Genomic DNA, 26,838 nt, shown 5'->3' with positions numbered 1-26,838 from the left:
GGACACCCTGACGCCCCATGAGCGCGACCCTCGGGCCGCGCAAAAAAGCTTGTTGCTTGTGGGTTGAGGATTCTCTATTGATGTTATTTGCGTAGGTAGGGCGCAAGCGTGCGCGCATTTTCTCTACCAGTGTCGTTATTTCAGTATGTTCTGGTAAACTTTGTAATATCTCTTTCAGACTCTTTCCGCAGTCCATATAGCTACTCTGCATACGTTTTTAATTCCCTCCGTAAGGAGAATGTAAGGCACAGCCTTGTGGGAGTCGTATTCAATGGCGGTATCCAGGTGCTCCAGCTCGTCGTCCCGGAACTGCTTGATAGTGGCTATTAGGCTGCTTAGCTCCTGGCTGTGGCCCTTTGTGCCGTCGTTTCTCTCTAGCTCGTACTGGTTGTTGAGGCACCGCAGCTGGTCGTTGTAGTGCCCGCCGATAACAGTCTCAACGGCTTCTGTACACGCCATCGCGGCCTCTGGGGATATCAGGGCCGTTCCTGACCCCATAATAAACGCACCGAGCTTCCAGAGTGGCGTAATCAAGCTGGGCCTCACCCGGCGCTTCAGCTGCATCTCGTTGAAGGTATTGTGGTGGTGGATTTCCTGCTCCCACATGTGGTGCAGAACGGGTTTCAAGTGAGGGTACTTGCTTGCAAGAACAAAGTACTGCCCGGCATAGATGTAGTTTGCTCCAAGCTCTCCAGCCTGATCAACTCTTACTACACGGTCCAGGTAGGCGACTTGGGCATCGGACAGGGGCTTAAAGCGATCGTTAGGCTTAGCATTTTGAGTCGACTTAGGGCTTTCGGTGGTTTTCAAGCTTTTCAACACGGAAAAGCCGCGGCTGGCAGGTCTAGAGACAGATTTCCTCAGCATAGCATCACAATTGAATCGGATTGTTGTCGTAGGAGTTGTGAATCCATCGCTATTGGTTTTTTGATTAGTGAACGACCGAAATTGAAGGGGACGTGAAATATGACACTGGATGCGTCGTTTAGGTTTAAAGTGACAGCGGTTCTGGCAGCTCTCCAAATATCTTAACAATCGAGCGCCCAACCTCCAATGGTAACTCCTGGGTATCCCTCGATTGTGTGACAGATTTCATATCATTCATCGGGTTTAAGTAATGGCGAACTTGTCTGTTGGGTACATTGCGTACAATCAGCCACCGCACAGAAAAAACTTTCTGAAACCTCTTCTTATCCATCCAAAAGTTGGCTTTTGCGTCTCTGAGATTGCTCGTCATCTCTGCGAGCCCACAGAAGCAGCCTGACCCATTCACGGAAAAAAGGAGAAAGATGCGGGAGCCGGGCTCCCGCTGGCAATAAGCTTGCGAGAGACGACGATTTCCTAACTCTGTTGATGACCAGACACCGTTTTTGGTTGAAATTTGGATATGCTCAGATCTACACGACTTTATCACGAAGAACCGCGACAGATTCGGGATTTTGAAGGTTGGAATCTTGTTAGTGAGGGCCACATCACTTGGAGAAAACTGCCCTTTTGACTCGTTATTAATATCTGTGCCCGCACTTTGAATTAGGGAATTGTCGGTAAAAGTGCTCTGGAAACTTGCAGGTTCACTCAGGAGCGCGCTATAACCACTGTCACTACTACCACTTAATGTCTGGACGGTGTTTTCATCGGCAGTGTCTTTTCTTGCTTTGCGGGCTCTCAGGAATATCTCGAGGTCTCTCAAAGAGTCTTCAATGGTTCGTTCTCTACAACTTTTGCCGGCAGTGATCTTGGGAGATCCTGAGGCCTTGACGCTGAACATTTTGAGTACCGCGTTTGATGGAAAGCCGTAAGAATAACGACCTTCAATCTGACAAGCAGATAGTCAGATTTATCTAGATTACTCCCTGTGTGTTATAAAAGTATAAAATTGCATCCCTAACGTCACAGTACATCTGACACTGCGTCTGACAACGAAACACGACCTGCAGCACAGCAAAAAAAAAATTGAAAAAGCTGAGGAAGCGCACTTAAATTCAGTACACGGCGTCATCAGAAGTGTTTCTCTAGCATGTCCAGGGAGCTTCTCTCCAACCACAGTCAAGAGTTGGACGCTAAAACAAAGAAATTGTGAGATAATTTTGGTATACTCAGAGTTGCGAACATTAGCTATGGTCTCATACTAGCGTTTCAAAGCCTCTGTGGTCAGTCCAGTAATCCTATGAGTGACTTATTTCTAGAGGTTCTCGAGATCCATTCTTTTTGTTTCTAGCTTTTGATCTTTTCTTGAAAAATGACACCAAGATGTTCGCGATGCGATTATAGATGTTTCAGTAAACATAATGTTGACATAGATGAGCGCGAAAAAGATCGGCGATCATGTTGCTAAAGAGCTTGCCAAACACTTTGAGCTTGATGAAGAGCCTAACCCGACAGAAAAGCTTTTGCTAGGGTGTGTTTACCAAAAGGTCATTAGAAACATAATGGAGCAGGCTAAAGTTTATGCAAGAAGCGAGGGCCTAAACGTGATAGAGCCCAGGCATATTGAAGCAGCGAAGGAAACTTGGATGCAAGATATAGAAGAAAAGAGTTAAAATATTTACAGGAGTTGGAGATATTATTACATTAGCCTAGTTAAAACACATGGTTTGGGTGCTTCAAAGTTTCAACCATTGCGAGGGCGGACTCTGGAGCGTCTTTGTTAAATACAAACAGACCCTGGAGCTGGGCAGTACTGATGGGTACATTAAGAGCGGAGGCCCTGTCAACAAACTCTTTGCAAAGTTTCTCTTCGCCAGGGTAGAACTTCAAAAACATTTGGCCCAGCTGGTAGGGGGTGGCGTTTCCGATAAAAACTTTGTAATCAATTCTGCCAGGTCTCATTATGGCAGGATCCAAAACCTCAGGATGATTGGTGGTCATAAACGTGATTGTTTCTTCGGACGATGCCACTCCATCTAAGGCATTAAGCAAACCACTAAAAGTGACGCCGGACTGGAATCCCTTTTCAGATGATTGTGCTCTCTTATTAAACGCAGCGTCAATATCTTCGAGCAACAAGATGCTTCTCTCTGGAATGTTGTTCATCAAGTGGTTCAGACGATCATCTGTGAGGTTGGCTTCGGACAGATTCATGATGCAGATGTTATAATCAAGTTCGCCAGCAAGAGCCTGTATGAAACTAGTTTTGCCACTTCCAGGTGGGCCATACAAGAGGTACCCTCTTCTGTAAGGAATTCCACGTTCGAAATACCATTTACCATTGTTTAAGAATTCTTTAACATCTTTTAAAATGCTTTGTTTAATGCCCTGGTCCAATATAACTGAAGGGAGCAATCTCTTGGCTTTAGGTTGTCCAAATGGTCTCCATTCAGGCCCCCATGATGTGAAAACCACGGTTTTCCCATCCTTGGACTTTACGGCTAGGTTTTTAGCGTCACTCAGCAGATCTCTGAAGAGCAATCTGTCTCTGTAAAGTGTAGTAAGAGTTACTGTTTCGAAAGGGGCACCATTAGTCATATCAATCATTTTTCCTGATCTCTCACGCTTGATGAGCATGAAGGCACCTTTATACTTGATTAAATGGTTGCCTGGACCGGGAACAAGAGAAAACTTAGTAGTAACTGCTCCATTATCGTGTTGTATAAAGTTAGTTTCCACGGATAAGTGCCTAGAAGAGCGGTGTGGGTGCTTGGCCATCCATTCGAGGAACCAGAGATAAGACTTGTCTTTTGATGGAATTTCCAAGTCAACCAGCAATTGCCGGTAGAGAAGCCCACTAAGCCTTATAATACCAGATCTTGCGAGCGCTAGACCAGACCCGAGGATCATGAGCCCGCCGCCGGCTGCAAAGTATGGATTTCCCTGAGCAACTTGATTGAAAAGACCCGTAACCATGCCCGACATCGATCCATCTGAATCAGATCGAATCTTTTCAAGATTGAGGGCAGCAGTTGGGCTGTTGTCCGTTCGGCTTGGATCCTCCATATCTAGCAGTTAGCTGTATTAAAGAGCTTGGGTGAAGTAAGGTGATCTGGAGCTCTGAATCCTTCAAGATTATTCAGTAAAGAGCTTACGGCTAGATGAACCAAATTTTTTAAATGTGTGCTAGAAACAAAAACACTAACAAAGGCACTTTTTACACACAAGAGCAGTCTGTCTGGGCTCCAGACCTGATACAGCTGCTATGCCTTGAACTTGACTTCAGGCTAAAAGTTTCTCAGGCTGATGAAAAGAGTTTCCCATTTTCCAACGGCGCCTATTCTCTTGCATACGGAGATACCTCAACGAGAGCGAAGTTAAGAGAGACAGGTATTTGGAAACAAAACCGGTCGCTACTCTTTACGTAGCTAAGCTCTACTTTTTCGACAGGCATTATTAGTTCTGATACAGTTCTCTAGGACAACTGCAGATCAAAGCCATGTATTTCTTATTTATTAAATATTAGATCCATCGGGCTCGACGTCTCGCCAGTTGGGGTACTTGTAGGTAACGTTTTCGGGTGCCCACTCAGGGTACGCAACCCGGATGGTCTTCAAAAGTTCATTATAAAAAACCTCGTAGCCCTTCCCTGAAAAATGAAGACCGTCATTCAATAAAGAGCGCCAGTCAGAGCCCCCTTGATTTGAAAATGTTTCAATCAGGTTAACGAATGCAACATTTTCGGTTCGAGCAACCTCCTGGAGAGCGTCTGAGTACCGCTTGTTGTTCTCATTGGAGCGCACAACACCTTTGGCAACTTCTTCGGGCCTAAGAGATTTCCACTTATCAGCATCATGGAGTGCAGGGCCAATGAGGATAGGCTTTATTCCCTTGCTTTTAAGCAAGCGAACCAGATCAATGTTGATCTGAATGAATTCAGGAAGTTCAACCTTTTGAGAGCCGTCATGCACCGCGTCATTAGACCCAAAAAAGACTGTGCTCAGCACGATGTCATCGGTGGGTTCGCTCTCTAGAATACGCGGTAATAGTTTGAGCGCCCAACGCGTGTTGTAACCGCTAAACCCTCGTTGCACCACATCCAGCTTTCTGGTGTAGACATTGGCTAGTGCGGCCCCCAAGCTAAACTGGTCCCCTTTATCTTCGCTCATCCTCGTGTTGAATGCAAACTCCGTGATGGAGTCTCCAAATAACAGAAACTTCTGATACTTTAAAGACATTATGCCAAAGCAACACAATTCTCTCCTCTGTGATCTTTGAGCTACCCTTGGTCAACTTAACTTGTATAAATATCACTACATTCACGTGAAGTCTGACACTCGTAATTTTGACTTTCAACGCTTCTGCAGTATAGCGCCCCTCTGCATGGCGCCTAACAGAGCGCGGTAGTAGCTGAGCTTTCAACCTATACCAAAACGTATTTCTGCTCAAAATGCTGTTAAAACGCAGCGCATCTAAATTCTTGAAAAGCTAATATTAAGGCTCCTTCCTCTGATCTTTCGGGAGCGGCTCTCGCTACGGGGGACAACAAAGAGCAATTCATTCTACAGACTGCACTTAGTGGCTCTCGACATGTTCTAGCCATTGAATGTTTGTCAACCGACTACTGTTCGAGGACTAACTCAATTGAAGCTAGTCGAAAAATGAAGTTCTCGTACTTCAATACGCTTTTGTCAGCTGTACTTGGTCCGCAATTCTGATAGAGTGTACGACTGTCGAAGCCATGCTAAGGACCAGCTTTGGCTCAAGGTTGTTGTCAACGTCGAGAAAGTCTGTCTCGGTTGTGGGATCGGGGCCTTCAGGCTTTTACACGGTATGTCGTCTATTAGCGAAATCGAAAGAATCCTTGGATGTGACACTTTGGGAAAAGCTTCCCGTTCCATTTGGTTTAAGCAGATATGGAGTAGCCCCTGATCACCCAGAGGTCAAGAATTGTGAAGATACGTTCACTCGATGTGCTGAAGAATTCCAAACCGAAAACGCTGCAGGCCACAAGTTTCGCTTTATTGGAAATGTTGACATCGGAAAAGACATAAAACTTAAACAGCTTTTAGACTGTCAGAACGCGGTTATATTGAGTTATGGATGCGGCGGAGATCATAAACTTAACATTCCAGGCGAAGACACGACCAACGGTGTTTTCACGAGCCGTGAGGTGGTGAGTTGGTATAATGGACATCCCAGTTTCGCGGGGAACGAAAAGCTCAATAACTTTGACTGGTCGCGTGTTAAAAGAGTTGGCATTATTGGAAATGGAAACGTTGCGCTGGACTTAGCCCGTATCTTGCTCAGTAATCAAGTCAGTGAAATTTGGGCACAAACAGACATTAACCCACTCGCGCTCGAAAAATTGCGTACAGCGCCTATTGAAGAAGTCAAGCTTATTGCCCGCCGCGACTTCCTGCACAGCAAATTTACAAACAAGGAGTTTCGTGAATTGTGGGAACTGGAGCGCTTTGGGATTCGAGGTGTTATTCGGCCAGAGTTCCTTAATTTGCATAAGCTGGGCGAGGCCAGCTCAGACAGAGTGCTAAAGCGCCGCATTGAGATGATCACCGAGTACATGCTACCTTTCGACCAGCGCACAAAGAAGAACTACAAAAAGCATCGTCCCCCTGAGCACGGCCTTAACAGGCAATGGGAGATGGACTATCTTAAGACCCCAATAAAGGTCAACTGCAATGCGGCAGGAAAACTGAATTCCTTAACCGTGTGTGATAACAAGATGACTGTAGACAACCGTGTTGAGCTTCTTTCCAACCAGACTCAGGATTATGAACTCGACGTGCTTATAACCTCGCTTGGATATGGAAGCAATCCACTCGATGAATTCAAATCTCTCGATATCGGATTTGTAAGAAATCACGTTGCGAACAGCCGAGGCGCCGTGCTAAATACCGAAAATGAGGTGATTCCAGGCCTTTATGCTGCGGGCTGGATCCGCAAAGGCAGCAGCGGGGTAATAGCTTCTACTATGGCCGATGCTTTCGAAGTTGCGGACACTGTATTACAAGAGCTATCGACTTTCCAGCCACGAAAAAACTCCGCCATTGATGTCGCGCATCACACTTTTACGACGTGGAACGATTGGCTAAAGCTTGATGCCGAAGAGCGCCGAAGAGGGCGAGAGCAGGGCAAGCCTAGAGAAAAGTTTCTGTCTGCAGATGAAATGCTCGAGTTTCTGAACAAGAAGTGACTTGGATACGCTTCAAGCACTAAAATTGCTCCCCTGGAAGCTGCTTTGTAAATAGCCGATTACACAATCTCACAAGCATAGCTATTGTTTTAGTTCTCTCTGGAGGGTCGAACGCCGGCTTTCATCGAGAGCACTTTTAAGTACTCCGTATATTGAACTTTGAGAGCCAATCAAACCCCATGTAGATGGTCATTAGCAACGATGTCACAAAATTTTCGACTTTCCCTGTAAAACACACAGAAGTTAAAGGAGTGTCTTATCCAACGCCGTTCAGCTGTCGCAAACAAGTAATCAATACGAGGGCTATCATGATTGCCAAACGCTGTCTCTCTACTTTGATTCCTCCAAAGATCGTATCCGCTAAGGTATGTTGAACAATCGGATTTAATCCGGTCAGACAAGCTGCACTTCTAATGAGCGACCAAGCCGATGCGGCGGCTTTCGGTCGCTTTCGCTTCGCAAAGGATGAACCAATACTAACGTATTCACAGAACTTGGGCTCTGCTCCTAACGCGCAGCGTATTTCCCAGGTGGTGCAATTCTACAAGTCGCTGCCTCAGGGTGCCGCTCCTGCGTACAAGCCATCAGGTCCAATCGGCAAGTACAAGGCGAAATATTTCGACGGAGACAACGCTAGTGGCAAGCCTCTACTGCACCTTGCTCTGTTTGTTCTCGGTATGGGGTACTCCATGGAGTACTACTTCCACCTCAGACACCACAAGGGCGGCGCTGAACACTAATCAGCACGAACGTATATACAATGCCACATGAATATTCTATAGTAAACAAGATCTCGGAATTCTCAGCGTATGCGGTTGCGCCATGGTGACCTCGGGAGAAAGCTTCCTCTCGCGTGGCTCTGTAGAAGCAGGTGCAACACCCACTTAGCTACATGGCGAATATGTTACTGACTTGCCTCGCCTAAGCGCACGCATTGTCTTCATCACTTGTTGCGCACCATTTCCAATATTAATATTAGCCTTACATACGTATACACTGCGCGCTTGCGCGCCTGCTCAAGCCTCGCTGATATACAGCACTTGAGTACCTCTCACAAACACGTCGCCGTCGTAGCGATGGAGCAATCCGTTCGAAGCCGTTTCGTAGTGCTCCGTTGCCTGGTTTAGCGCAATGTTCATGAACCCATCAATAGATTCTAGTACACCTTGATACAGCATTCCATTGTGCAGCTTGACAACCACGGATTGCCCTATTATGTTTGAAAGGAACTGTGCAGATGCAGTAGTAGTTGACTCGCCGCTTGACGACATTGCGGGTTTTAAACTTTGCGTTTTAGGTTAACTTAAAGTAGATCCTCGATTATGTTTTTGATGTATTACAATAATTTTTCATTGTTTATTCAGTGCGAGAATAAAACTCAATATAAAGCGCTCCTCAAAGCAAGCAGCGACGCTTGAGTGCTCAGTCTATGGCGTCCAGCATCGGCGGTATTTCAGTATCACTTCGGGCTGGCTGTAAATCTATAGGGGCGTAAGTTCGAGTATGTGCATGTGCACGCTGGTCGTAGGTGGAGATGTGGCTAATTTCGATATATATGTATGTAAATTTCGAAGGAATCGAAAATGTATTGAAACCTTGAGATAGCCACGAAATTGATATAAAGTGCCAATCACCAGGCGTTGCAAAGACTTAGTGCTTAAACTTAATTAGTACTCAAGCTACAACGGGCGCTTTTGTTCGCTCATATCATTTAGTCTTAAATGTCGGCGGGAGACTCACCATGCTGCGTGCGATGCAAGGGCCCGCTAGTGATGGGCCACGCCTACGAATTAGGTGGTGATCGATGGCATACACACTGTTTCTCGTGCTACAAGTGCGAGAAGCCATTAAGTTGTGACTCTAACTTCTTGGTTTTGGGAACAGGCGCGCTGATCTGCTTCGCGTGCTCAGATTCCTGTAAAAACTGCGGGAAGAAAATCGACGATCTGGCTATTATCCTCGCTTCATCCAACGAGGCATACTGCTCGGATTGTTTCAAGTGCTGTAAATGTGGTGACAAGATTGAGGACTTGAGGTATGCCAAGACGAAGCGAGGATTGTTCTGTATAGCATGCCACGAACGGCTGCTTGAGAAACGCAAACACTATGAAGAGCGAAAGCGACGACTGAAGAAACAACTGCCGCTTATTCCTGATAACAGTGGCGGGAGCAACAGTGACACTACCCTCCCACAGCCTGAGCCGGCAATTCCAGAGCGCTCAAGTCAGCGGCCGCTATCACCATTGAAGAACTCGAACCCCCGCTTCTCTGCCATTTCTAGAGAAGATGCTTCTTTTACGGTATCTCCTAACGACAATCAGCAGCCAATATCAAGCGTTTCATCACTTGCAATTCCACTAGACTTTTCGGCTGCAACATCTGCGTCCGGTGATCCTGCCACTTTGACTGAAAAATATGAAAGTTCTGATCGCGGTAATAATAGCACTGTTAGAAGCAATTCTGAGAGTGTAGTGGCCCAATTTCTCTTTGACGGAGATTACATGAGTACCGCTGATGAAGAGACAGAGAAAGCTACTCCTAAGAAGCACAAGAGTCAGCTTTCCATTGATGATATGCTTCAAATCACTCTTGATAATGATCAGGATCAGGCCCAAGACCAGGACGAGGACCAGCGCCACGAACAAAACCACGAACAAAACCACGAACAAAACCACCCCACGGATAACTCTCCGCAAGAACTATTGGGCCTGCCTAAGGAATCTAAGAAAGTTCTTTTAAACAGAACACCGCTAAGGAACTCTAATGATGAGAACTTGAGCAAGTCTCCTACCGCTTATAGACAAGGATTGGTGTTAAATGACGAAGATATAATGAACGCTTTGAATTCTCCAGTTAGGGTGAAATCCCAAGAAGATCCTTCTGGTCCTGGCTTAGGTATCTTGACTCCTTCCAAAAGCAAGTCATCTTGTAACGAGGACATTGTTCTTGGGCTGCCATATGATAACATGCCTGCTCGGAGGAGTATGGACAATTCGGCCACCTCAAACACGGCCCGTTCCCCGCCAATATTCGGTCATCATAGAAGAACATCTAGCGGCAATGCCAAGAAACTCGGTAGGTCTCTTTCGTTGAGGTCCAAAAGCATAATGATGAACCTAAGGCCCAAGTCCAAGGACGTCAAGAATGGCACATCTACAAAAAATCAAGATTTTGATACACATTCTGGTTGGGGTGTAACATCTAGCCAGTCAGCAGGGCCTTCACCGTCTCAACAACGGATCACATCAAAACATCAGAGCGATAGTACAGTTTATAGTCAGGTTATCGGCACAAACGGGGAGCAGAACGGCCACAAACCGTCCACGAGTAGTGCCAGTGGGGTGTCAGTTTTCAGAACCCCTCCTTTAGAAAACGACTCTTCGTTCTCTAATAAAATTGACGGGGCGCTACATGAGCAGAATAAAAGTACGGGAAGCGCTCAGGCGGAAGAAGATAAAGAGGAAACTCCAACGAATAACGTCTTCTTAAGAAGTGATGTCGCACAAATGGAGCTTACACTACGTCGCTTAAAAGTTGAAGTTAATCAACTTCAGAGTACAAAAATGCAGCTAACGCATGACATAGACTTACTAAAGTCTTCCAAAGAGTCATTGCAAGAAGAAATTAAAAGCCTCAACAATATTAAGGCACAGAAAGCTGTTATATCTGAATCTGTTGAGTCATTTGAGCCAGAAGTTCTCGATGAGTGGCAGGAGCGTCAAGCGGCCACGGCAAGTGTAGCTACTACCGCAAAACCAAAGTTTTGGAAGCTTTTCTCGGGCGGCAAGCCTCAGAATGCAATTTCTTCGGGATCACAAAACAGATTCGAAATTTCATCTCCTATGCTACAAAACCCTAATGAGTTCGAGGATATGAAGCTCATGCCAGTGCAAAATGACAAAAAAAGTTCAGCGGCGTCATCACCTAGTGGTACCAAGGAGGGTAGTGTACTATATGGCTCTACACTGGTGGCGAGGTGTTCTTTTGAGCACAGCGAGATTCCAATGATAGTGGACACTTGCATACGGCACATTGAGTCCAAGGACGAGTTTCTCAGTACTGATGGACTATACCGGAAATCCGGGAGTCAGCTGCTGATAGAACAAACAGAAGCTTTATTTGCACAATGGACACCAAATGACCCAATGTCCGATAGGTTAAGCGTGCAACTTAATCAGGACATTCACGCGGTCACCGGCATACTAAAGAGATATCTGAGAAAATTACCCAACCCGGTATTCACATTTAAAGTGTATGAACCCCTTATGAGGCTAGTTCGTGAACAAAACCTGCTAAGCACCTTGCCATTGAAGAGCAATTTAAACAGCGAGTCTGTTCTATACCGCAGCACGCTGGCAAAACTTACAACTATCCTGCAGCAGCTGCCCGAGCAACATTACAACCTCCTGAAAAGACTCGTTCGTCATATCAATCTGGTGGCACAATTCAGCGAATCTAACCTAATGAACCCGCACAACCTGTGCTTGGTGTTTGCGCCGGGCCTCATTCGGGACTACAGTGGAGAAAAAGACATTATAGACATGAGGGAACGCAACTACGTTGTTTCCTTCGTCATTTCCAGGCATCGAGACATTTTTGGCTGAAGGAATTCTCCGGGGCATGGCTTTTCTGGTTACTTTTCGTTACTTTACTATATACATCTGTAGCTCAAGGACACAGAGAGCGCAACTTCGTTACGTTTTTCATGAAAATTAGTGTATGTCTTTGACTTCTGGCTGGGAGTACATTTCCAATCTCCGGTGGCCAACCCTTAGTAGGTGCTCTATCGTGCTAAAGTCTTTGCGGGGGAGGTCCTGATATTGTCTAAATTCCTTTCGGATGTGCGTCACAAAATTGGGCTGGTTGGCCTTCGGCTTGTCGTGGGCGGCCCGAATGCACTGCCGGTACATTTGCAGCACTTCACGTTGTAATCCGCTGAGTCGTTTGGCCATCGCGGGAAATGCGGGGCGGGACATGCTTCTTAAGGTTTAATTACTACGACAATTTTGATTTATCATTATGTGTACTGTGAAACGGCAACAAGTTGCAATGGGCTGACTCACAAAGTGAGATAATAGAGCTGCTTCAACGCTGGCCGCTTGTAGACTGGGGGTCTCAGGAATGCGTAAGCTACGGTGCTAGTGGTTTTCGGAAGTGCTGGGCCATGCTTCCTGGCATCCGCGCCGTAAAATCGAAGGTCGTCGCATCAAGAATGAACCAAACAGGGTGCATTCTTGTATGGACAGGGCAAAGCCGCGCCTTTCGAGGAAAAACGCGCTGCCTAGAATATCTAGATTTGCGCGTCTGCCTGACAAATGGAATGGCTGGAACTACGCGTGCTGCATCAGCAGGTATGAACGTACGTCGAACTTTCAATACTCAGTCACAGGGCTGTAAATATGCCCCGCTGCGTACGGCATGCAACCAGTGCTATTCGGGCGGAGCTCCCAGAGTCTCTGTGACAACTGGCGCTGCGCGAGCTTCCCTGACGGACTTCGCGAACGGTCAGTGATCTCGCTCCGGTCGCACAAGATTTGCAAAGATGTAGAGAACAAATCTCCAACAAGCAAATGTGCTCAGCTGCTCCAGTCTGCTGCGCTATCGCGGCCCAGCTGAGGTGTCCGATCTCGACATGATTCTAGTCACGTGAAATTTCACTCATGCTTCCCAGATGTTTCCCGAGTGTTTCCCAGAATGTTTCACGAAATGTTTCTCGAACGCGAGAAATTCCGAACAATGGGAATAATATTGGCGCATGTGGAAAAAAAATATTGCCTGGTCTGAGTTAAAATTGAGTATGCAGCGAAGAACGGTCTGTCAAGCATCTGATTGTTGTTCTTCTTTTTACAGTTATACTACAATTGTTGCAGATTCTTGGTATGGTTTAGAAATTGTAGAGCACTGAGCGACACGCTGGAGCGTCAAGCTGGCAAATGAACCGCGCTGCCATCCTATAGATTTGGGATACAAAATTGTCAACGCTGCCCTCCTTTGCAGGACGAACTGAGCGGTTAGTTTTCGGCCGTTGCAGTAGCTGGTGCCATCAGAGACTACCGTAATTTTGTACGCTGTGAAAGCTTTATTGATGGGGACGAGCTGGAACTCGGACCTGCGAGTGCTGAGCACCATTTACAAGCGGTTGCAATTAGGAACAAAACCAAGGCAGTTTTAGAGGAAGTACCGAAGAGACGATCAGGATGTTGAACGCGTTTTCTTAGCCGCGGAGCGCTCTTGATAATATCGCTTTAAGCTTCGTGAGAACTTACTTTATCGCGCTGAGTAAATTTTCAGCTCGGCTTAATATTTCGGGAAGTTAATAAGCGCTTGGCGATCTGTTCGGATGTCGACCGCACCCGCCAGAAGATGCCAGGGACACGAGTCTTGTCAATAATGATTCCGGGGCTAGTGCTATTCCTCTCGTTGGTTTCACCAAGCCTCGAGAGTGTAATCGCTGATAGTAAGTTCACGCAGGACAATTCCGAGAAAAGGCGGTACGGGAAGGATCCGGTTTCGGGACTCCAGAAGTTTTTGGCGCTAGTATGCCTGATCTGGTACGTAACAGTACTAGCGTTAGCATACTCAGGATGGATAGAGATTGTGCGGAAGTTCAGAGGCCCCCGAGGACTGGCCGATGCCGGTGATTCGCGTGAACCGGTAAGCATCATTCGCCCTTGCAAAGGCATTGACACAGAAATGGCTTCCTGCCTCGAAAGTAGTATTCTGCAAGCGTACGCAACTGATCGGTTTGAGGTTCTTTTTTGCGTTGAAAGTCCACAAGATCCTTGTATTCCAGTGATAAAAGGACTGCTAGAAAAGTACCCAGACTACGATTTGAAGCTGTTGGTCGGTATAAACGGGTCAGAGGATCACTACGGCCCTAATCCCAAGATCAACAATCTTTCGAAAGCGTATCGGCACGCGAAATATGATATAATCTGGGTTTTGGACTCTAATGTCTGGTGTTCTCCCGGGACTCTGAGCCGGAGTGTTGCAAGTCTCACGAAGTCTCTCGACAATGGAACCAAAACTAGGAATCGTCCCGTAGTACTAACGCACCATGTTCCGCTGGCGATAAGTGTCGCACAAAGTCCCTTGAGCCTTCCATTAAGCGCGCGGTTGGACGAAATGTTCATGTTTAGCTCGCACGCCAAATTTTACGTTGGGTTCAACAAGGTTTCCATCGCGCCTTGCGTAAATGGCAAAAGCAATCTTTACCGCCGTTCTGATCTCGATAAAGCGGTTGAGTATGTGGGGCAGGCTACGAGGCGGACAGATCTATTTCGCGATCCTCAAATCCAACAAGATGCGCGGATGATAGCTCTCAAAAACAAAGCATCTCAAGATGATCATCATTTGCCCTTTACAGAGTATGTTGTTGTTGCGAACAAGTTACAATCCAGGGACGTTCCTGCTGAGGAGCAACAACATCATCATGGTATCGAATTCTTCAGCACATACATTGGAGAGGACAATATGATTGGTACTGCTCTCTGGGACATGCTTGGAGGGCGCACGGGAATGACCATGGACGCGGTTGTTCAGCCTCTCAGGTTTGGAGCTAAAGATGAAGGACTCCGAAACTTCATCAATCGACGGGTGCGGTGGCTGCGTGTTCGCAAGTACATGGTGCTGGCTGCAACATTGTTGGAGCCAACCACTGAAAGCATAGTAATTGGCTTCATGGGCGCATTTTGGGCCTCGCGGCTTTTGCATTTGAGATTTCGTCTCTTTTTCTGCATGCATCTTTTGATTTGGTGTCTGACCGATTGGATTCAGTACTGTATACTATCGAAAGTCGTGTTTATGGATGATCAGATCCGTGAGCTACCCGCTTTTTTGTCGCAGGCGGGACGTCGTCGCAGCTTTTGGGATTGGCTCCGCATCTGGGTTTTGCGTGAAATTTTAGCGCTTCCTATTTGGATAAAGGCCATGTGTGGCTCAGTGATCGATTGGAGAAACAAGCCATTTCGGATAAAGCCTGATCTAACCGCAGAAGAGCTTCAGTGAGTCTATAAAGGCCTGTTGGAAACATTACATGTGTCTTTGATAATACTCCTTTGATAACATTCATTGGTCTGTTCAGAAAAAAAAAGCTTGCTTCAATAGATACATCTTTTTGATGTCTTTGTTGCGCCAGTCATGAGCTCTTATGGAAGACGCACGTTTATCAGGGACATCGTTAGTGCCAATCAGACTTGTACATACGATTATAGAAAATCTATCATTACCAAGAACCCCATACGCTTTTCAAAAGTTCGAACGAAAAACAAAAGGTTTGTAGATGTGCTGTTCCTTGAATCCTAGAAACTTAATTCTCTTTGTTGGTTAAGAGTGATTGATCCAGAGATTCAAGCTTTCATTTTTCCGAAAGTTAAAGCCTTCTCATAACATTCTATTCTTGCCCTCGTGTGCAGGCCTTTTTGCTTTAGTTCAAGACAGGAGCTTCTTAGGTTAAGTTATATTTTGTCAGCTCAACACTTTGCGTAAATAACTAGCACGAACTTTTGTCTTCTGAATCATATTTGAAGGGCGCTGACCTACCTTTTATTCGGAAAGCCCTTGATAATGCTTTTCGTATGCTCCTTCGAGATACAAATCCATTGTTTTGCTTTAACGTTTGAGCCCAACTGTCTTTAAAGCGTCTTTCGCGACCGGCCTTCGGCGGCTCTTGATCTCTAAATATATTATGTTATATTATATTATATTAATATGACATGAATAGATAATACTACCCTTCACCCCCGTTAATGCTTACAATGCTGTCAAGACCGCAGCGAATTATTTAACCTATTTTAAAGATCTCTAATCACTTCTTACCGTCCAAGTAGTTTTGGTATCCTAGGTTTTCGAGCTTTTCGGCCTTCACTAGCACTTCTTCTTCTTGCTTTAGCAAGAACTCTTGCATCTTTTCCTGGTAGGTAAAGTCATAGGCACCAAGGAGTCTAACTGCAAGCAGACCCGCGTTGGTGCTGTTGTTGATAGCAACTGTCGCTACAGGAATACCTCTAGGCATTTGAACAATTGAATGCAGGGAATCTACACCATCCAAAGTGGAACCTTTGACTGGAACACCAATGACTGGTAGGGGAGTCATCGCAGCAACCATCCCTGGTAGGTGCGCCGCTCCGCCTGCACCAGCAATAATAGCTTTTAACCCGCGCTTTGCCGCCTCAACGGCGTAATTGCTCATTCTATGAGGGGTTCTATGAGCAGAAACAATAGTAACTTCGTATGGAACTTCGAACTTGTTCAAAATCTCACAGGCAGCGCTCATGACAGGTAGGTCTGAGTCGGATCCCATAATTACGCCAACCAATGGTTTTTTGGAAGTGCCTGGGATTTCAGGGGCAAGGTTGTCGGCAACACTAGAAGGCAGTTCATCGCTTTCACCAGAGATGTAACGCAACTGGCGCTCACAGTGCTCCATGGATGAACCGATTATGTTGATATGGCCCATTTTCCTTTGAGGTCTTGATTCCTTACCGTAAAGATAGACAGAAGCACCCGGAGTCTGGAGGGCACGCTCGCATGTTTGTAGCTCTTTGTTCTTCTCTTTGTCTCCAAGCACGTTTAGCATAATAGCATTAGTATTTGAAGTGGACAGAGAAGAAAAGTTCCGTGGCAGCGGTAAACCTAGAATAGCTCTAACATGGGCTTCGAATTGAGAAGTAACACAGGCGTCGATGGTGTAGTGCCCTGAGTTGTGAGGTCTTGGAGCAATCTCGTTGATTAAGAGCTGGCCGTTCTCTAGGTAAAACATTTCAACACCAAAAATACCGCAACCTGGGAATGATTTGATAGCATTTTCAGCTAAGAGCTTGGCCTTCAATTGAATAGAGTCAGGGACACGGGCGGGCGCAAAACACAAGTGGCATATGTTTTCGCGGTGAATAGTTTCCACAACTGGGTAAGAGAAAACCTTGCCGTCAATGGAACGCACAATCATTACAGCTAGCTCTTTGGTAAATGGGGCCCATTTCTCGGCGTAAAGAGGTCTGTTGTTTAGTGTTTCGAGCGCCTGTGGGATCGAGTCTTTCGACTTTACTACAAAGTTGCCGCGACCGTCGTAAGCCAAGGTTCTGGACTTCAACATGTAAGGGTAGCCGAATTTGTCACCGACTTGGGCTAATGACTCCACAGAAGGGCTTTCAATAGCAACGCTTTCGGCAACGTCTATTTCATTCTTGATCAAATGTTCTTTTTGAGTGAACTTGTCTTGGATTAATTCGATGGCTTCAGGAGAGGGGTATATCTCGAGTTTAGGGTGCGTCTTTTGTAATTTCTTCAGCGTAGGCACATCAACGTGTTCGATTTCGACAGTCAGCACATCACATTTGGACGCAATCTCTTCAATATCGCTAGGGTTAGAGAAAGACCCATCCACATGCTGGGTAAGAGCATTAATCTGTTTCGCAGGCGAGTTGGGTGCATCCAAGATGATTGTTTTAACGTTCAGCCTGCTTGCAGCCTCAACAATCATCCGGCCCAACTGGCCTCCTCCCAAAATACCAACAGTTCTAGAGTCCATTGTAAAACTTCCGATTTGATGTGTACTGGATTGCAACCGAAAAGTTTTCTTCCGGAAAGCGTTTTGTTAAAGTATTTGTATCAGATTCAATCTAAGATCTATTGAACAAATTTTATGACCCTAATTATTAGCTGGTATGTCTTTCGCTAGTGCTGTCGTGGATTTAGATATCCAGTTCTCTTTTCAATAATTAAAGCCAGAGTCAAACCGCTTTTGGTTAATGAGGCCGTTGACTTATTAACCTCGTGCAACATGATATTGAAATGATAGTCCTAAGATTAGAAGATGAGAGCCGGACAGGTTTGCCCATAGATTCGAGCATCTTTGGGTCTACGGCTTGCCCTTCACTTCGACACAGATCTTTCAAAGTTTAGGCTCGGTATTATAAACACCAGCGGCGACGCCATGAAAAAGTTATGTGATAAAATGTTTGACCTCAACACCTGCCAAACAAATCGTGTTTAGGATCTTATTTAACTTTGTTTGGTAATAGCCCGCGGTGTCAAATATTGAGTTGGTTTGTGCTATATCCGTATTCATTACTGCTGTTGACTTGAATCCGCTAGCAAAACAAATTATATATTGTTTTTTCAAGAACGCCAGCGGTCCTACGCACAGTTTCGCAGGGTGCTTCGACGAAAATGCCAGTATGGCCTTCACAAGAAGAATGTGCAGTATTTAAATTCTTAATGCGTCTTACTATTTAGATGATTATGTGTATGAACATTTAGTCCTTCTGCGATAGACTAAAAGTGCCGCAGTAAAAAACACGTTCCAGTGGCTTGCAAGGACGTAAAAGGGGAAGTAATAGCGGGGGTTTGAGAAACTTAGCCGTAGTCTTTCGATTATCGCCGCCGGAATAAACAGGTATATATGCGGGGCTATTCCTCGTACACAATGGGCGTTTCTTAGTGGAGGGGCTAAGTGGAGTCAGTATTTGTGTCACAGTTGGGGAAGGCTCACAGAAAATACATATAAAGAACCGTCAAAGCCTCAGAGGGACTCCGTATCTTGAAGAACCTTTTCAAAGATAAATTAGTGCTTAGTGAGAAACCTGAGCAACTTATTAGCTGTATATACATTCAATAGTTTTAGGGCTAATGTCGCCAATTGGAATTCTTGGCAACCAACGCAGCTCAGCTGTCGCAAATGAAAGGATGAGGATCCCATTGGGTCAGTATATTTTTGAACGGATTGTTTCAAGCGGCACGAGAACAATATTTGGTGTCCCAGGAGATTTTAATCTGTCTTTGTTGGAGCATATATACAACCCAGAAGTCGCCCTGAAGGGAATAAAATGGATCGGCACCTGTAATGAGCTCAACGCGGCATACGCAGCTGATGGCTATTCCCGCTATACTAACAAAATAGGTTGTTTAATTACTACGCTTGGAGTTGGAGAGCTATCTGCGCTTAATGGGATAGCTGGCGCTTTTGCAGAGGATGTAAAGATCCTCCATATTGTGGGAGTGGCCCCGTCACAGTTCTATGAAGGCAGTGCGCAAAGCTCTCACAATGTACACCATCTCGTACCAGCTGTATTCGACTCAAATATTCACGCGCCTAACCACCGTGTCTACCGTGATATGGTAGATAAGCGTGTTTCATGCTCCAGTTTATTTTTGGATGACATTTCAAGCGCTTGTGATCAGATTGATACTGTTATTTCTGACATCTATCGTTACAGTAAGCCAGGATATATCTTCATTCCGGCAGACTTTACCGATAAATTAGTGGATGCGCGTAACCTGGAAAAAAGACCTGCTATTTTGCTCCGGGATGTTGTGTCTGGCTTTTGCATCAACGATCATAAATGCCAGGAATTGGCAGAATACATCTTGGAGTCGATGTATAGCAGCTCTAGACCGGCTATAATTGCCGACATTCTCTGCGACCGGTATGACCTCACTTCTTCATTACGCGAGCTAGTGAATAAAACGCACGTATGGAATTTTGCGTCCTCTATGGGTAAGTCTATTTTGGATGAAAATAATCTTGGATTTAGAGGTGTTTATAATGGAAGCGAGAGCCAGGATCAAGTGCTTAAGGACTTTCAGACTTGTGACTTTTTGCTGCACGTTGGGGTGGTAAAGAATGAAATGAACACGGGCCATTATTCTTACAAATTCTCCAACCACTCGAACATTGTGGAACTGCATCCCAGCTATGTTAACTTCATTGATGCTGATACTGGGAAAAACCGCTATGTGACAGGGCAATATTTCTTCAAAGTTTTGGACATGATGACGCAAATGATCGATCCAACAAAGCTACATTTGGGATATCAAGAAAGCATACCCAGCAGAACTCAAGAATATTGTGGCCCGCCACACTCTTCAGTTACACATTCATATTTACAGACGCATTTCCCAAAATTTTTGAGCTCGGGTGATGTTTTTGTTGTCGATACAGGATCGTTTCAGTTCGGAGTTCGAGACTATAGGTTCCCCTCGGACCTGAAATATATTTCACAAAGTTTCTACCTCTCGATAGGCATGGCTCTTCCTTGTGCTTTGGGAGTCGGCTTAGGCATGCAAGATTATCCCTCGAATCACATTATTAGTTCAGCATTAGTGCAGAGAAATTATCAGCCTCGCTTGATTCTTTGTGAAGGCGACGGCGCAGCTCAAATGACAATACAGGAGCTAACCTCGTTCTTGCGCTACAAAGTTCCAATTGATTTGTTCATTTGGAATAATGGTGGTTACACGGTGGAAAGAGCAATAAAAGGCCCAAACAGGCCGTATAATGACATCATGGCCTGGGAATGGACCGAGCTTCTCCGCGTTTTTGGTGACCCAAAACTTGAAAATTCAGTGAGCCAAAAGGTGAGTTCAGCTGATCAAATGTCTGAACTGCTTAAAACTTTTAGAAGCTCTGATAAACGAAGTAAGCTTGTGAGGCTGGTGGAAGTCATGTTAGGAGTTATGGACTTTCCTGAACAGCTGAAGGCTATGGCAATTGCTTGTCGGCACTAGCCGTATTTGAATAATATGATAATGATCTAGGCTAGGAGAAGGGTCAACCCAGATCGCAGTATCTGCTCTTCGCCAGCTCTTGAAACTTTTCGTTATTGTTGTAACAGCAGTGTATTCCATTTAAGTTAAATTTCCATTTCGTCAAGCCCTGATGTTAAGCGGTTGAGTGTACTAAGAATGCTGGCCCTAGCAGGTTTCCCTTCCGATGCCATTTTAGATTTAATGTCGTCCTGCTGTTGCGAAATCGCGTTGAGATCGTTTAATAAGTTCCTTCTGCTCGGGGATACATTCATGTTAACTTCATGGGCTGAAACTTGGATCTTTCGAAGGCTATCGCGCTTCTCAATATCGCTTTTTCTTTTGGAAATTGTTTCTTCCCTTAATGATGCAAAAATTGACTGGAACATTGGATTCAGTTTGTACTCCAGTAGAAGCCTTCCTACGGCATGCTTTTGTGTTCGATGAACGATGGCTAAGCATGCGCTTCTTATTTTGGGCACTATGAGTTCAGACCGATCTCGAAAAGAATCTCTTCCAATACTTCCACTTTTCGAAGACAAAGTCCGGCTTTTAAGGTCTTCGAAATTGCCATCTCTAAACAGACTGTCGTCATTGAAAATGCTTGACATAGGAGAAAGACTAATTTCTGACATAAGTATCCTTTTGATGTTAGAGCCGCTGTCTTCGTGAGCTGCATCCGCTAGACCAAAACGACTAGAATAATCAGAACAGTATTCTATTTCAGGGTCAATCAGAAGTGGGAGAAAAAGTAGCCTTTGGAACCTCTTCATTGCAAAATAATCGACCACTCCTTTATGGTGTGAATCTAACATTTCCATGCAGTTTCTCATCTTTAGCTCACTAAAATATTTTTCCAAATCAACGTCCAAGAAGTCCTTCCTGGTAAGGCTTTCTTCTCTTTGTATGGCCGTTAATGGGAAATTTAATCCAATGTTGAAAAATTTGTCAGTATTTGCGGTGCTTGATGCCATGAACTTGTTTATTTGTTTAAGAGATGCAAATATACTCTCCAGAACATTGTAGTTGTTGCCACCTCCTGACTTTTTCCCATCAAACAAAATGTAATTCAGATCCTGCTCAAGCTGTGCAAAACATCTAATGAGTTTGAGGGTACCGTATTCAAAGAACTCAGGGAATATGATGAAGTCTCGATAGGTTACCACGTAATCATCCTTCAAGCTCAGCTCCGCCTCTGCTTGAGGTCGATTGTCGATGTCTTTCAGAAGACTCAGTAGCTGCAGAATGTTAATGCGTTTGAAAACGTTCAAGACCGTTTCATTATCGTGCCGTTCATTGACAAGGTAGTTTATCATTTTCCAAGTAAGACCACACTTTTTTGAAGGCACTGTGAGAGGCATAGCATATGACGCTCTTTTTTGAAATATGTTCTTCATTTTTTTTGATGATTTCGCTGTCTCTTGAGAAATACTCTGAAGAGATGCTACGCTTTGCATGCTGCTGACCCGTGTTTGAAGAGACCCAGCGTCCATGTCGTAATAAAAGTCCCATACATCTTTTTGATATTCAAAAATAGGATTGCTCACTCCAACGATCGTGAACATTCGTCGCCCGTTTTGAAGCACTAACTGCTCTCTTAATGCGTCAAGAAACGATATGTCCATGTAGGGGAATATTATTACTTGAGCGTTTTCGAAATAATGAAAGTCAAAATGCTTGATAAAGTTGGATAATGACAGTATGAACTGGCAGAGAGTGTCTTTTGGGAGCTTGGTAGAGTTCACAAAAAGTCTCCAAGAGAAGCGCGAGCGCGGCAGTTCATCCAGCTGAGGGATGAATTTGAGAAGAAACTTCAGTACGTGATCGTTGTAGTTGATGTTGACCTTAACCGGATCGAAATTGATCAAGTCAATTTGGAGTGAAATGCGCGAGAGTGCAGGCGGAAGCAGCGTGGGCTTGAATTTTGTAAACTGATATTCGACCAAATGTCGCTTAAAGCTTATTTTGTTACCAAAAACGTCAGCTTTCGGAAGCGTATTCAAATGCAATATGTTCTGGAGGTTCTGCTTGATTGGGTTAAAAATTTCTGCAATAAGATTCTCGTCGCTGATAGAATTCAGTAAATTCTGGAGTGAGGCGTTGGCCAAGGTTCTTTTGGCGAACGAAAGATCAAGACTGTTAATCATGTTAAAGCAGTCAATCAGAAGCCGCGGATCGTCGTTCGACCGCATATACAGGTCCAGGGTCATAGCCAGAAGGGGCTTGAATATTATGAAGTTCTGCATTGTTGTGCCAAGCGCTATTGATTTAATGGTTGCGCCGCGGTCGTTGGACTTATCGTGGAGCGCGTTTACAACACTCAAGAAAAAAAGTGGAGGTTCCTTCGTGTCTGCATTGTGGTTAGTCGAGGCTTCGCCGGCGAGGCCAGACTGCGGCTCATCCTCCTCTAAAATGGTTGGAGACCGAGCATCGTTTTGAGGTAGCTTGGAATCAGCAATGGGAAATACATGATAGTTTCGCGTGTATTTATCCTTGTAGAGTATGAAGACTGTGAAATCAGCCACATCGGGCCGGGATTCGGCGCTGTTCGGTATCATCAGACTAGCTAAATTCACTGACGCAGACCTTGAGGTGCTGCTTTTGAATCCCGCCAAAGGTTTTGGGTGTTGGTGCTTAATAACCGGTCCCACTTTGTTGTCAAATTCTGCCGAGATGATGTATTGGGCATTGTAACGGTAACTTATGTGTTCATCGTGGGACTGTCGGAGGCGCCCACCGAGACCGGACCTAATAGCATGCGAATGCGTGAACATAATACCTGGTGATGGTCGAGCTTTGCCAGCTTTGGAATTTGACAATACAGCTGCATTCTCGAGTCCAGTGATGATGATGATTCGCGAATGGATGATCGCTTTTATAATTTCGTCCATGATGATATATCATCGACGACACTTTTTAACGGTTCATGAACCCAGCTGCGTCTGTATGCAGTGAAGCGGTTTCTCGCCGCAGCAACATCGGTACCTGCAGGCTGTTGTTATTTTGGATATTCGGGCCCCTAATACTTGCTTATGCTCCATATCTACAGCGCAAGCATGTAATTATGAAGAACACACGAAAAAAGTGTTCCATTTGGAGTTCTAAAAAGGAAGGGGTTGGTAACTAGTTGTGTGTCTCTTGGGCACCATCTGAAAGTTTTAAGACTTGTGAATGAAACGCTTAAGTGTGGGAAACTTATAGAGGATTGTATCCAACCTCAGTACGGCTCCAGGAATTGGCAAGTCGAGTCAGTAGAGTTTCTCTAACAAGCAATGCAAACCTACGCGCCTGTACGACCTTCACGACTATGAGGAAGAAGCAAGATAACTTTTCGGGACTTCGTAGTCGTGTTGTAGCCTCCGCTTTCCCTCGCTAGCAGCGCCCTTTGCGTTACAGAGATGTGCTGTTGCAGAGTGGCTCAAGTGGTGGGCAAACTTGAAACTCTCGAGTAATGAAACCTACATGCGCCCTGCGCTGACATCTCAGCATATACGGTACAGAGATACTCCTCGGGGTTAAAAGCTGGCAGAAAGATGTGCTATACAAAAGCTCGTTCTTAGGGCGGGATAAAGGTAGCATTCTGTGACTATCAAAGATTGCGAGTCATTTGATGCACGTGACTAAGAATGGTCTCAACAAGAGCCAAAATGAGGAACTCGTGACGAAAGGAGGTCGTGCGGATGCCAAGAGTCCATTTGGCGAGTTGCCGATCTTCAAGAAGTTCAGCAATGCGCTTGGTATCAGCGGTGGGAGATAAAGAATTTCCTTCCACGTGCTTTTTCGTGGTATTGGCAGCTCCTCCCTCTAACCTTTCCAAGAAAGGAAGTAATTAATTTTTCGCTCACGGGTATAAAAAGAGGAGGAAATTTTCAGAAAACATACGCCACTTTGACTTAAATGGCCAACACTTTAAACCGGTTTAAAGAAACTTATTTGGGCTTTCAAGCAGCAGATAAGCGACTCTAAGACTCCCAATAACCGATTTTTAGGTTTTAACGGACTTTTCTACAACAACCACAGCTAAAACAAAAATGTCTGCAAACTTGGACAAGTCTCTCGACGAGATTATCGGCAGCAACAAAAAGCCTATCAGAAAGATTAACAAGAAGGCGCCTAAGAAGGTCTCCAAGCAAATCGTTGGTGGAGGCCGCCGCGGTGCTTCGGTAGCTGCTGTTAGACAAAGAGCCGCGCCTAACAAGGCCGCTAGTGTTCTTGAAGGTGCCTACGGCACCAAAGTCAGCGTCGAAGGGCTGCCAAGAGACATTAAACAAGATGCTGTTAGAGTATGTTGCCGCAGGAAGCGTTTTTGCCGGTCGTTCACAGACTAGTGGAAGAGGCGGACTATCATAGTAGAACCGTGCGCTCGAACAAGGGCTCAAAACGCCGTTTGAGAGGGCTCATTTGCCCCTCTCGAGGTTAAAAACCATGTGCTTCGGTGCAATGGGACAAGGCTGGGAACTCGAATGGACATTGTTAAGCTAAAGCTTGAGTTGATTACCGTTGGCATTCGTAATGATGGCAAGCACAGGCGCTTTTTCTTTGAAGGCTGCTGACTGCCGTGCGATGAGGAGCAATTAATTTTGTTTTCTTCTGTGGAACACTTTTTTACGTGATTTGACACTTCACACATCTTTCGATGAAATTCTTTGGGAGTCTTTTTCATTGAAGTTGTATCATATTTTCGCCTCCGCAACCAAGCTCTGTCCTTAAATGTCAACCTACTGAAACCTTGGACCATTGAATATAAAGCCCTTACGAGCGCAGGCTTACTTGTTTGACAGGTTAAGCATACGACCTCTGATTGCCTTTGTGCATCGAGTCGCTCCTAACCTTATAGGAAGCGAGTCACTCATTCAATTGAAACTAAGTTGCACTTTTCTGCAATTCAGTTCGCGGATTATGAAGTTCTATCTGCTCTTCCACTAATAATGAGGTTCCGGATTCGACAAGACTATTGACTAACAAAATTAATATCAGGAATTTTTTGCTACTCAGATTGGCGGCATTGCAAGAGTGCTTTTGAGTTACAATGAAAGAGGCCTTTCCACTGGCATGGCAACTATTACATTCAAATCAGGTGAAAAGGCTAAAGAGGCGGTTAAGAAGTTTAACGGCGCCCCAATCGACGGTGGTAAGTCGAGACTGAGGTTAAGCTTGATTGTTGATCCAACAAAGAAGCCATTGGCTTCAAGAATCCAGGCTGTAGTGGAAAGAAAGCCAGTTCCAGCGAGAGGACCAAACAAAAAGGTTGCCGCGGTCAAGAAGCAAAAGCGCGAAGAGAAGAAGAAGCAGCCTAAGCCTGAGAAGAAGAGTCTGGAACAGCTGGACCAAGAGATGGCCGACTACTTCGAGGAGAAGAAGGATTAAATACGGGGCACACTGGTCAATGTTTATATCAAATGTACAAAATTAGTTGATTTACTTTCTTTACGTTGAATCGTAACCGCTCGGCGGTAAAGTGCACCTTACTCTCGAATGAGATCTATTGATGTTAAGAGGTGCAGGGAATGGTTAAGCGAACACGCTAATTATTGCTGTTTGATGCCTTGTTGGCAATTTTTAACTGTTAAGGATAAATAAGTACATATACACAAGAAGTCTTACGCCATAACTCAGGAGTGGTGCGCTCAATCTTTGTTTCTTCTGTCGAAAAACCCTAGTCTGTCCCCGCCCTTCCTGCTCAAATAGCTCAGTCCTGAGCCTTCGAATTCACTTTTCCTTGTCTCTTTGGAGTCATCTGCTGAAATAGGGAATCCTGGCTTAACGTGAGCCAAGTTTTTGTAGTATTCCTCTTCGTTTTTGGCTTTTTCCTGCATCCGGTCAAACTGAGTTACTTTGTTCGCTCTTGTTAGCTTTTTGGTCATATAAACAGAAACGGCAAGACCTCCGATGAGGTAAAGCAGATTTCTCCTTTAGCGTGCTGTTAGTACGTCATTGTGAAACTAATGAAAGCCCCTCCAAGACTGGTTGGATAATCAGGACATACCCGATGTTTTGAAATGGATTAGGTGACGGCATCAGTACTGATGTCTTCCTGAGTATAATGCGGAGAAAAGGTTCGTATGTTCTATTGAATATATTGTATTTTGCGTCACGTGGGCCGGAGATAGCCCATTTTGGTGTCCTGGCACTACATGAACGCTCAACCCCGTACTTGCCTTGCACCTCGTTAGGCTTTTAGAAGCATAGCTAACCCAGCTACTGTTGCGAGGCTAGTAAAACTATTTAACGAT

At 45.1% G+C, this 26,838-nt stretch overlaps 16 protein-coding genes across 16 annotated transcripts; 7 read left to right on the top strand and 9 right to left on the bottom strand.

Annotated features, from left to right (window-relative positions):
* Positions 1 to 174: 174 nt before the first annotated feature.
* On the bottom strand, positions 175 to 867 carry CAT5 (putative monooxygenase CAT5; the record flags this gene model as incomplete). Its single annotated transcript, XM_002554825.1, has 1 exon — positions 175 to 867. One exon carries the CDS (start codon positions 865 to 867, stop codon positions 175 to 177), a length of 693 nt encoding a protein of 230 aa, XP_002554871.1.
* A 124-nt stretch (positions 868 to 991) lies between these two features.
* Positions 992 to 1,768, bottom strand: PHO92 (mRNA-binding phosphate metabolism regulator; the record flags this gene model as incomplete). The annotated part of the gene is made up of 1 exon (XM_002554824.1): positions 992 to 1,768. One exon carries the CDS (start codon positions 1,766 to 1,768, stop codon positions 992 to 994), a length of 777 nt encoding a protein of 258 aa, XP_002554870.1.
* Positions 1,769 to 2,580: 812 nt separating this feature from the next.
* BCS1 (bifunctional AAA family ATPase chaperone/translocase BCS1) lies at positions 2,581 to 3,933 on the bottom strand (the record flags this gene model as incomplete). Its single annotated transcript, XM_002554823.1, has 1 exon — positions 2,581 to 3,933. One exon carries the CDS (start codon positions 3,931 to 3,933, stop codon positions 2,581 to 2,583), a length of 1,353 nt encoding a protein of 450 aa, XP_002554869.1.
* Positions 3,934 to 4,046: 113 nt separating this feature from the next.
* On the top strand, positions 4,047 to 4,295 carry KLTH0F15708g (KLTH0F15708p; the record flags this gene model as incomplete). The annotated part of the gene is made up of 1 exon (XM_002554822.1): positions 4,047 to 4,295. The coding sequence occupies one exon, from the start codon at positions 4,047 to 4,049 to the stop codon at positions 4,293 to 4,295; it is 249 nt and encodes an 82-aa protein (XP_002554868.1).
* Positions 4,296 to 4,382: 87 nt separating this feature from the next.
* Positions 4,383 to 5,105, bottom strand: IAH1 (isoamyl acetate-hydrolyzing esterase; the record flags this gene model as incomplete). Its single annotated transcript, XM_002554821.1, has 1 exon — positions 4,383 to 5,105. One exon carries the CDS (start codon positions 5,103 to 5,105, stop codon positions 4,383 to 4,385), a length of 723 nt encoding a protein of 240 aa, XP_002554867.1.
* Positions 5,106 to 5,608: 503 nt separating this feature from the next.
* On the top strand, positions 5,609 to 7,081 carry ARH1 (NADPH-adrenodoxin reductase; the record flags this gene model as incomplete). Its single annotated transcript, XM_002554820.1, has 1 exon — positions 5,609 to 7,081. One exon carries the CDS (start codon positions 5,609 to 5,611, stop codon positions 7,079 to 7,081), a length of 1,473 nt encoding a protein of 490 aa, XP_002554866.1.
* A 308-nt stretch (positions 7,082 to 7,389) lies between these two features.
* Positions 7,390 to 7,821, top strand: ATP17 (F1F0 ATP synthase subunit f; the record flags this gene model as incomplete). The annotated part of the gene is made up of 2 exons (XM_002554819.1): positions 7,390 to 7,446; positions 7,573 to 7,821. The coding sequence occupies 2 exons, from the start codon at positions 7,390 to 7,392 to the stop codon at positions 7,819 to 7,821; spliced, it is 306 nt and encodes a 101-aa protein (XP_002554865.1).
* A 276-nt stretch (positions 7,822 to 8,097) lies between these two features.
* LSM6 (U4/U6-U5 snRNP complex subunit LSM6) lies at positions 8,098 to 8,352 on the bottom strand (the record flags this gene model as incomplete). The annotated part of the gene is made up of 1 exon (XM_002554818.1): positions 8,098 to 8,352. The coding sequence occupies one exon, from the start codon at positions 8,350 to 8,352 to the stop codon at positions 8,098 to 8,100; it is 255 nt and encodes an 84-aa protein (XP_002554864.1).
* A 450-nt stretch (positions 8,353 to 8,802) lies between these two features.
* On the top strand, positions 8,803 to 11,685 carry RGA2 (GTPase-activating protein RGA2; the record flags this gene model as incomplete). The annotated part of the gene is made up of 1 exon (XM_002554817.1): positions 8,803 to 11,685. The coding sequence occupies one exon, from the start codon at positions 8,803 to 8,805 to the stop codon at positions 11,683 to 11,685; it is 2,883 nt and encodes a 960-aa protein (XP_002554863.1).
* Positions 11,686 to 11,793: 108 nt separating this feature from the next.
* On the bottom strand, positions 11,794 to 12,033 carry SDH6 (Sdh6p; the record flags this gene model as incomplete). Its single annotated transcript, XM_002554816.1, has 1 exon — positions 11,794 to 12,033. One exon carries the CDS (start codon positions 12,031 to 12,033, stop codon positions 11,794 to 11,796), a length of 240 nt encoding a protein of 79 aa, XP_002554862.1.
* Positions 12,034 to 13,444: 1,411 nt separating this feature from the next.
* KLTH0F15554g (KLTH0F15554p) lies at positions 13,445 to 15,088 on the top strand (the record flags this gene model as incomplete). Its single annotated transcript, XM_002554815.1, has 1 exon — positions 13,445 to 15,088. The coding sequence occupies one exon, from the start codon at positions 13,445 to 13,447 to the stop codon at positions 15,086 to 15,088; it is 1,644 nt and encodes a 547-aa protein (XP_002554861.1).
* A 799-nt stretch (positions 15,089 to 15,887) lies between these two features.
* Positions 15,888 to 17,609, bottom strand: ADE2 (phosphoribosylaminoimidazole carboxylase ADE2; the record flags this gene model as incomplete). The annotated part of the gene is made up of 1 exon (XM_002554814.1): positions 15,888 to 17,609. The coding sequence occupies one exon, from the start codon at positions 17,607 to 17,609 to the stop codon at positions 15,888 to 15,890; it is 1,722 nt and encodes a 573-aa protein (XP_002554860.1).
* A 1,100-nt stretch (positions 17,610 to 18,709) lies between these two features.
* ARO10 (phenylpyruvate decarboxylase ARO10) lies at positions 18,710 to 20,587 on the top strand (the record flags this gene model as incomplete). The annotated part of the gene is made up of 1 exon (XM_002554813.1): positions 18,710 to 20,587. The coding sequence occupies one exon, from the start codon at positions 18,710 to 18,712 to the stop codon at positions 20,585 to 20,587; it is 1,878 nt and encodes a 625-aa protein (XP_002554859.1).
* A 125-nt stretch (positions 20,588 to 20,712) lies between these two features.
* AFI1 (Afi1p) lies at positions 20,713 to 23,379 on the bottom strand (the record flags this gene model as incomplete). Its single annotated transcript, XM_002554812.1, has 1 exon — positions 20,713 to 23,379. The coding sequence occupies one exon, from the start codon at positions 23,377 to 23,379 to the stop codon at positions 20,713 to 20,715; it is 2,667 nt and encodes an 888-aa protein (XP_002554858.1).
* Positions 23,380 to 24,636: 1,257 nt separating this feature from the next.
* Positions 24,637 to 25,972, top strand: YRA1 (RNA-binding protein YRA1; the record flags this gene model as incomplete). Its single annotated transcript, XM_002554811.1, has 2 exons — positions 24,637 to 24,888; positions 25,583 to 25,972. The coding sequence occupies 2 exons, from the start codon at positions 24,637 to 24,639 to the stop codon at positions 25,970 to 25,972; spliced, it is 642 nt and encodes a 213-aa protein (XP_002554857.1).
* Positions 25,973 to 26,232: 260 nt separating this feature from the next.
* On the bottom strand, positions 26,233 to 26,623 carry COI1 (Coi1p; the record flags this gene model as incomplete). Its single annotated transcript, XM_002554810.1, has 2 exons — positions 26,233 to 26,515; positions 26,592 to 26,623. 2 exons carry the CDS (start codon positions 26,621 to 26,623, stop codon positions 26,233 to 26,235), a joined length of 315 nt encoding a protein of 104 aa, XP_002554856.1.
* Positions 26,624 to 26,838: the final 215 nt, after the last annotated feature.

The sequence above is a fragment of the Lachancea thermotolerans genome (assembly GCF_000142805.1).
Source record: "Lachancea thermotolerans CBS 6340 chromosome F complete sequence".
NCBI lineage: Eukaryota > Fungi > Ascomycota > Saccharomycetes > Saccharomycetales > Saccharomycetaceae > Lachancea > Lachancea thermotolerans.
Note: the sequence above shows the minus strand (reverse complement) of the source record. Positions and strands in the feature narration are given on the sequence as shown.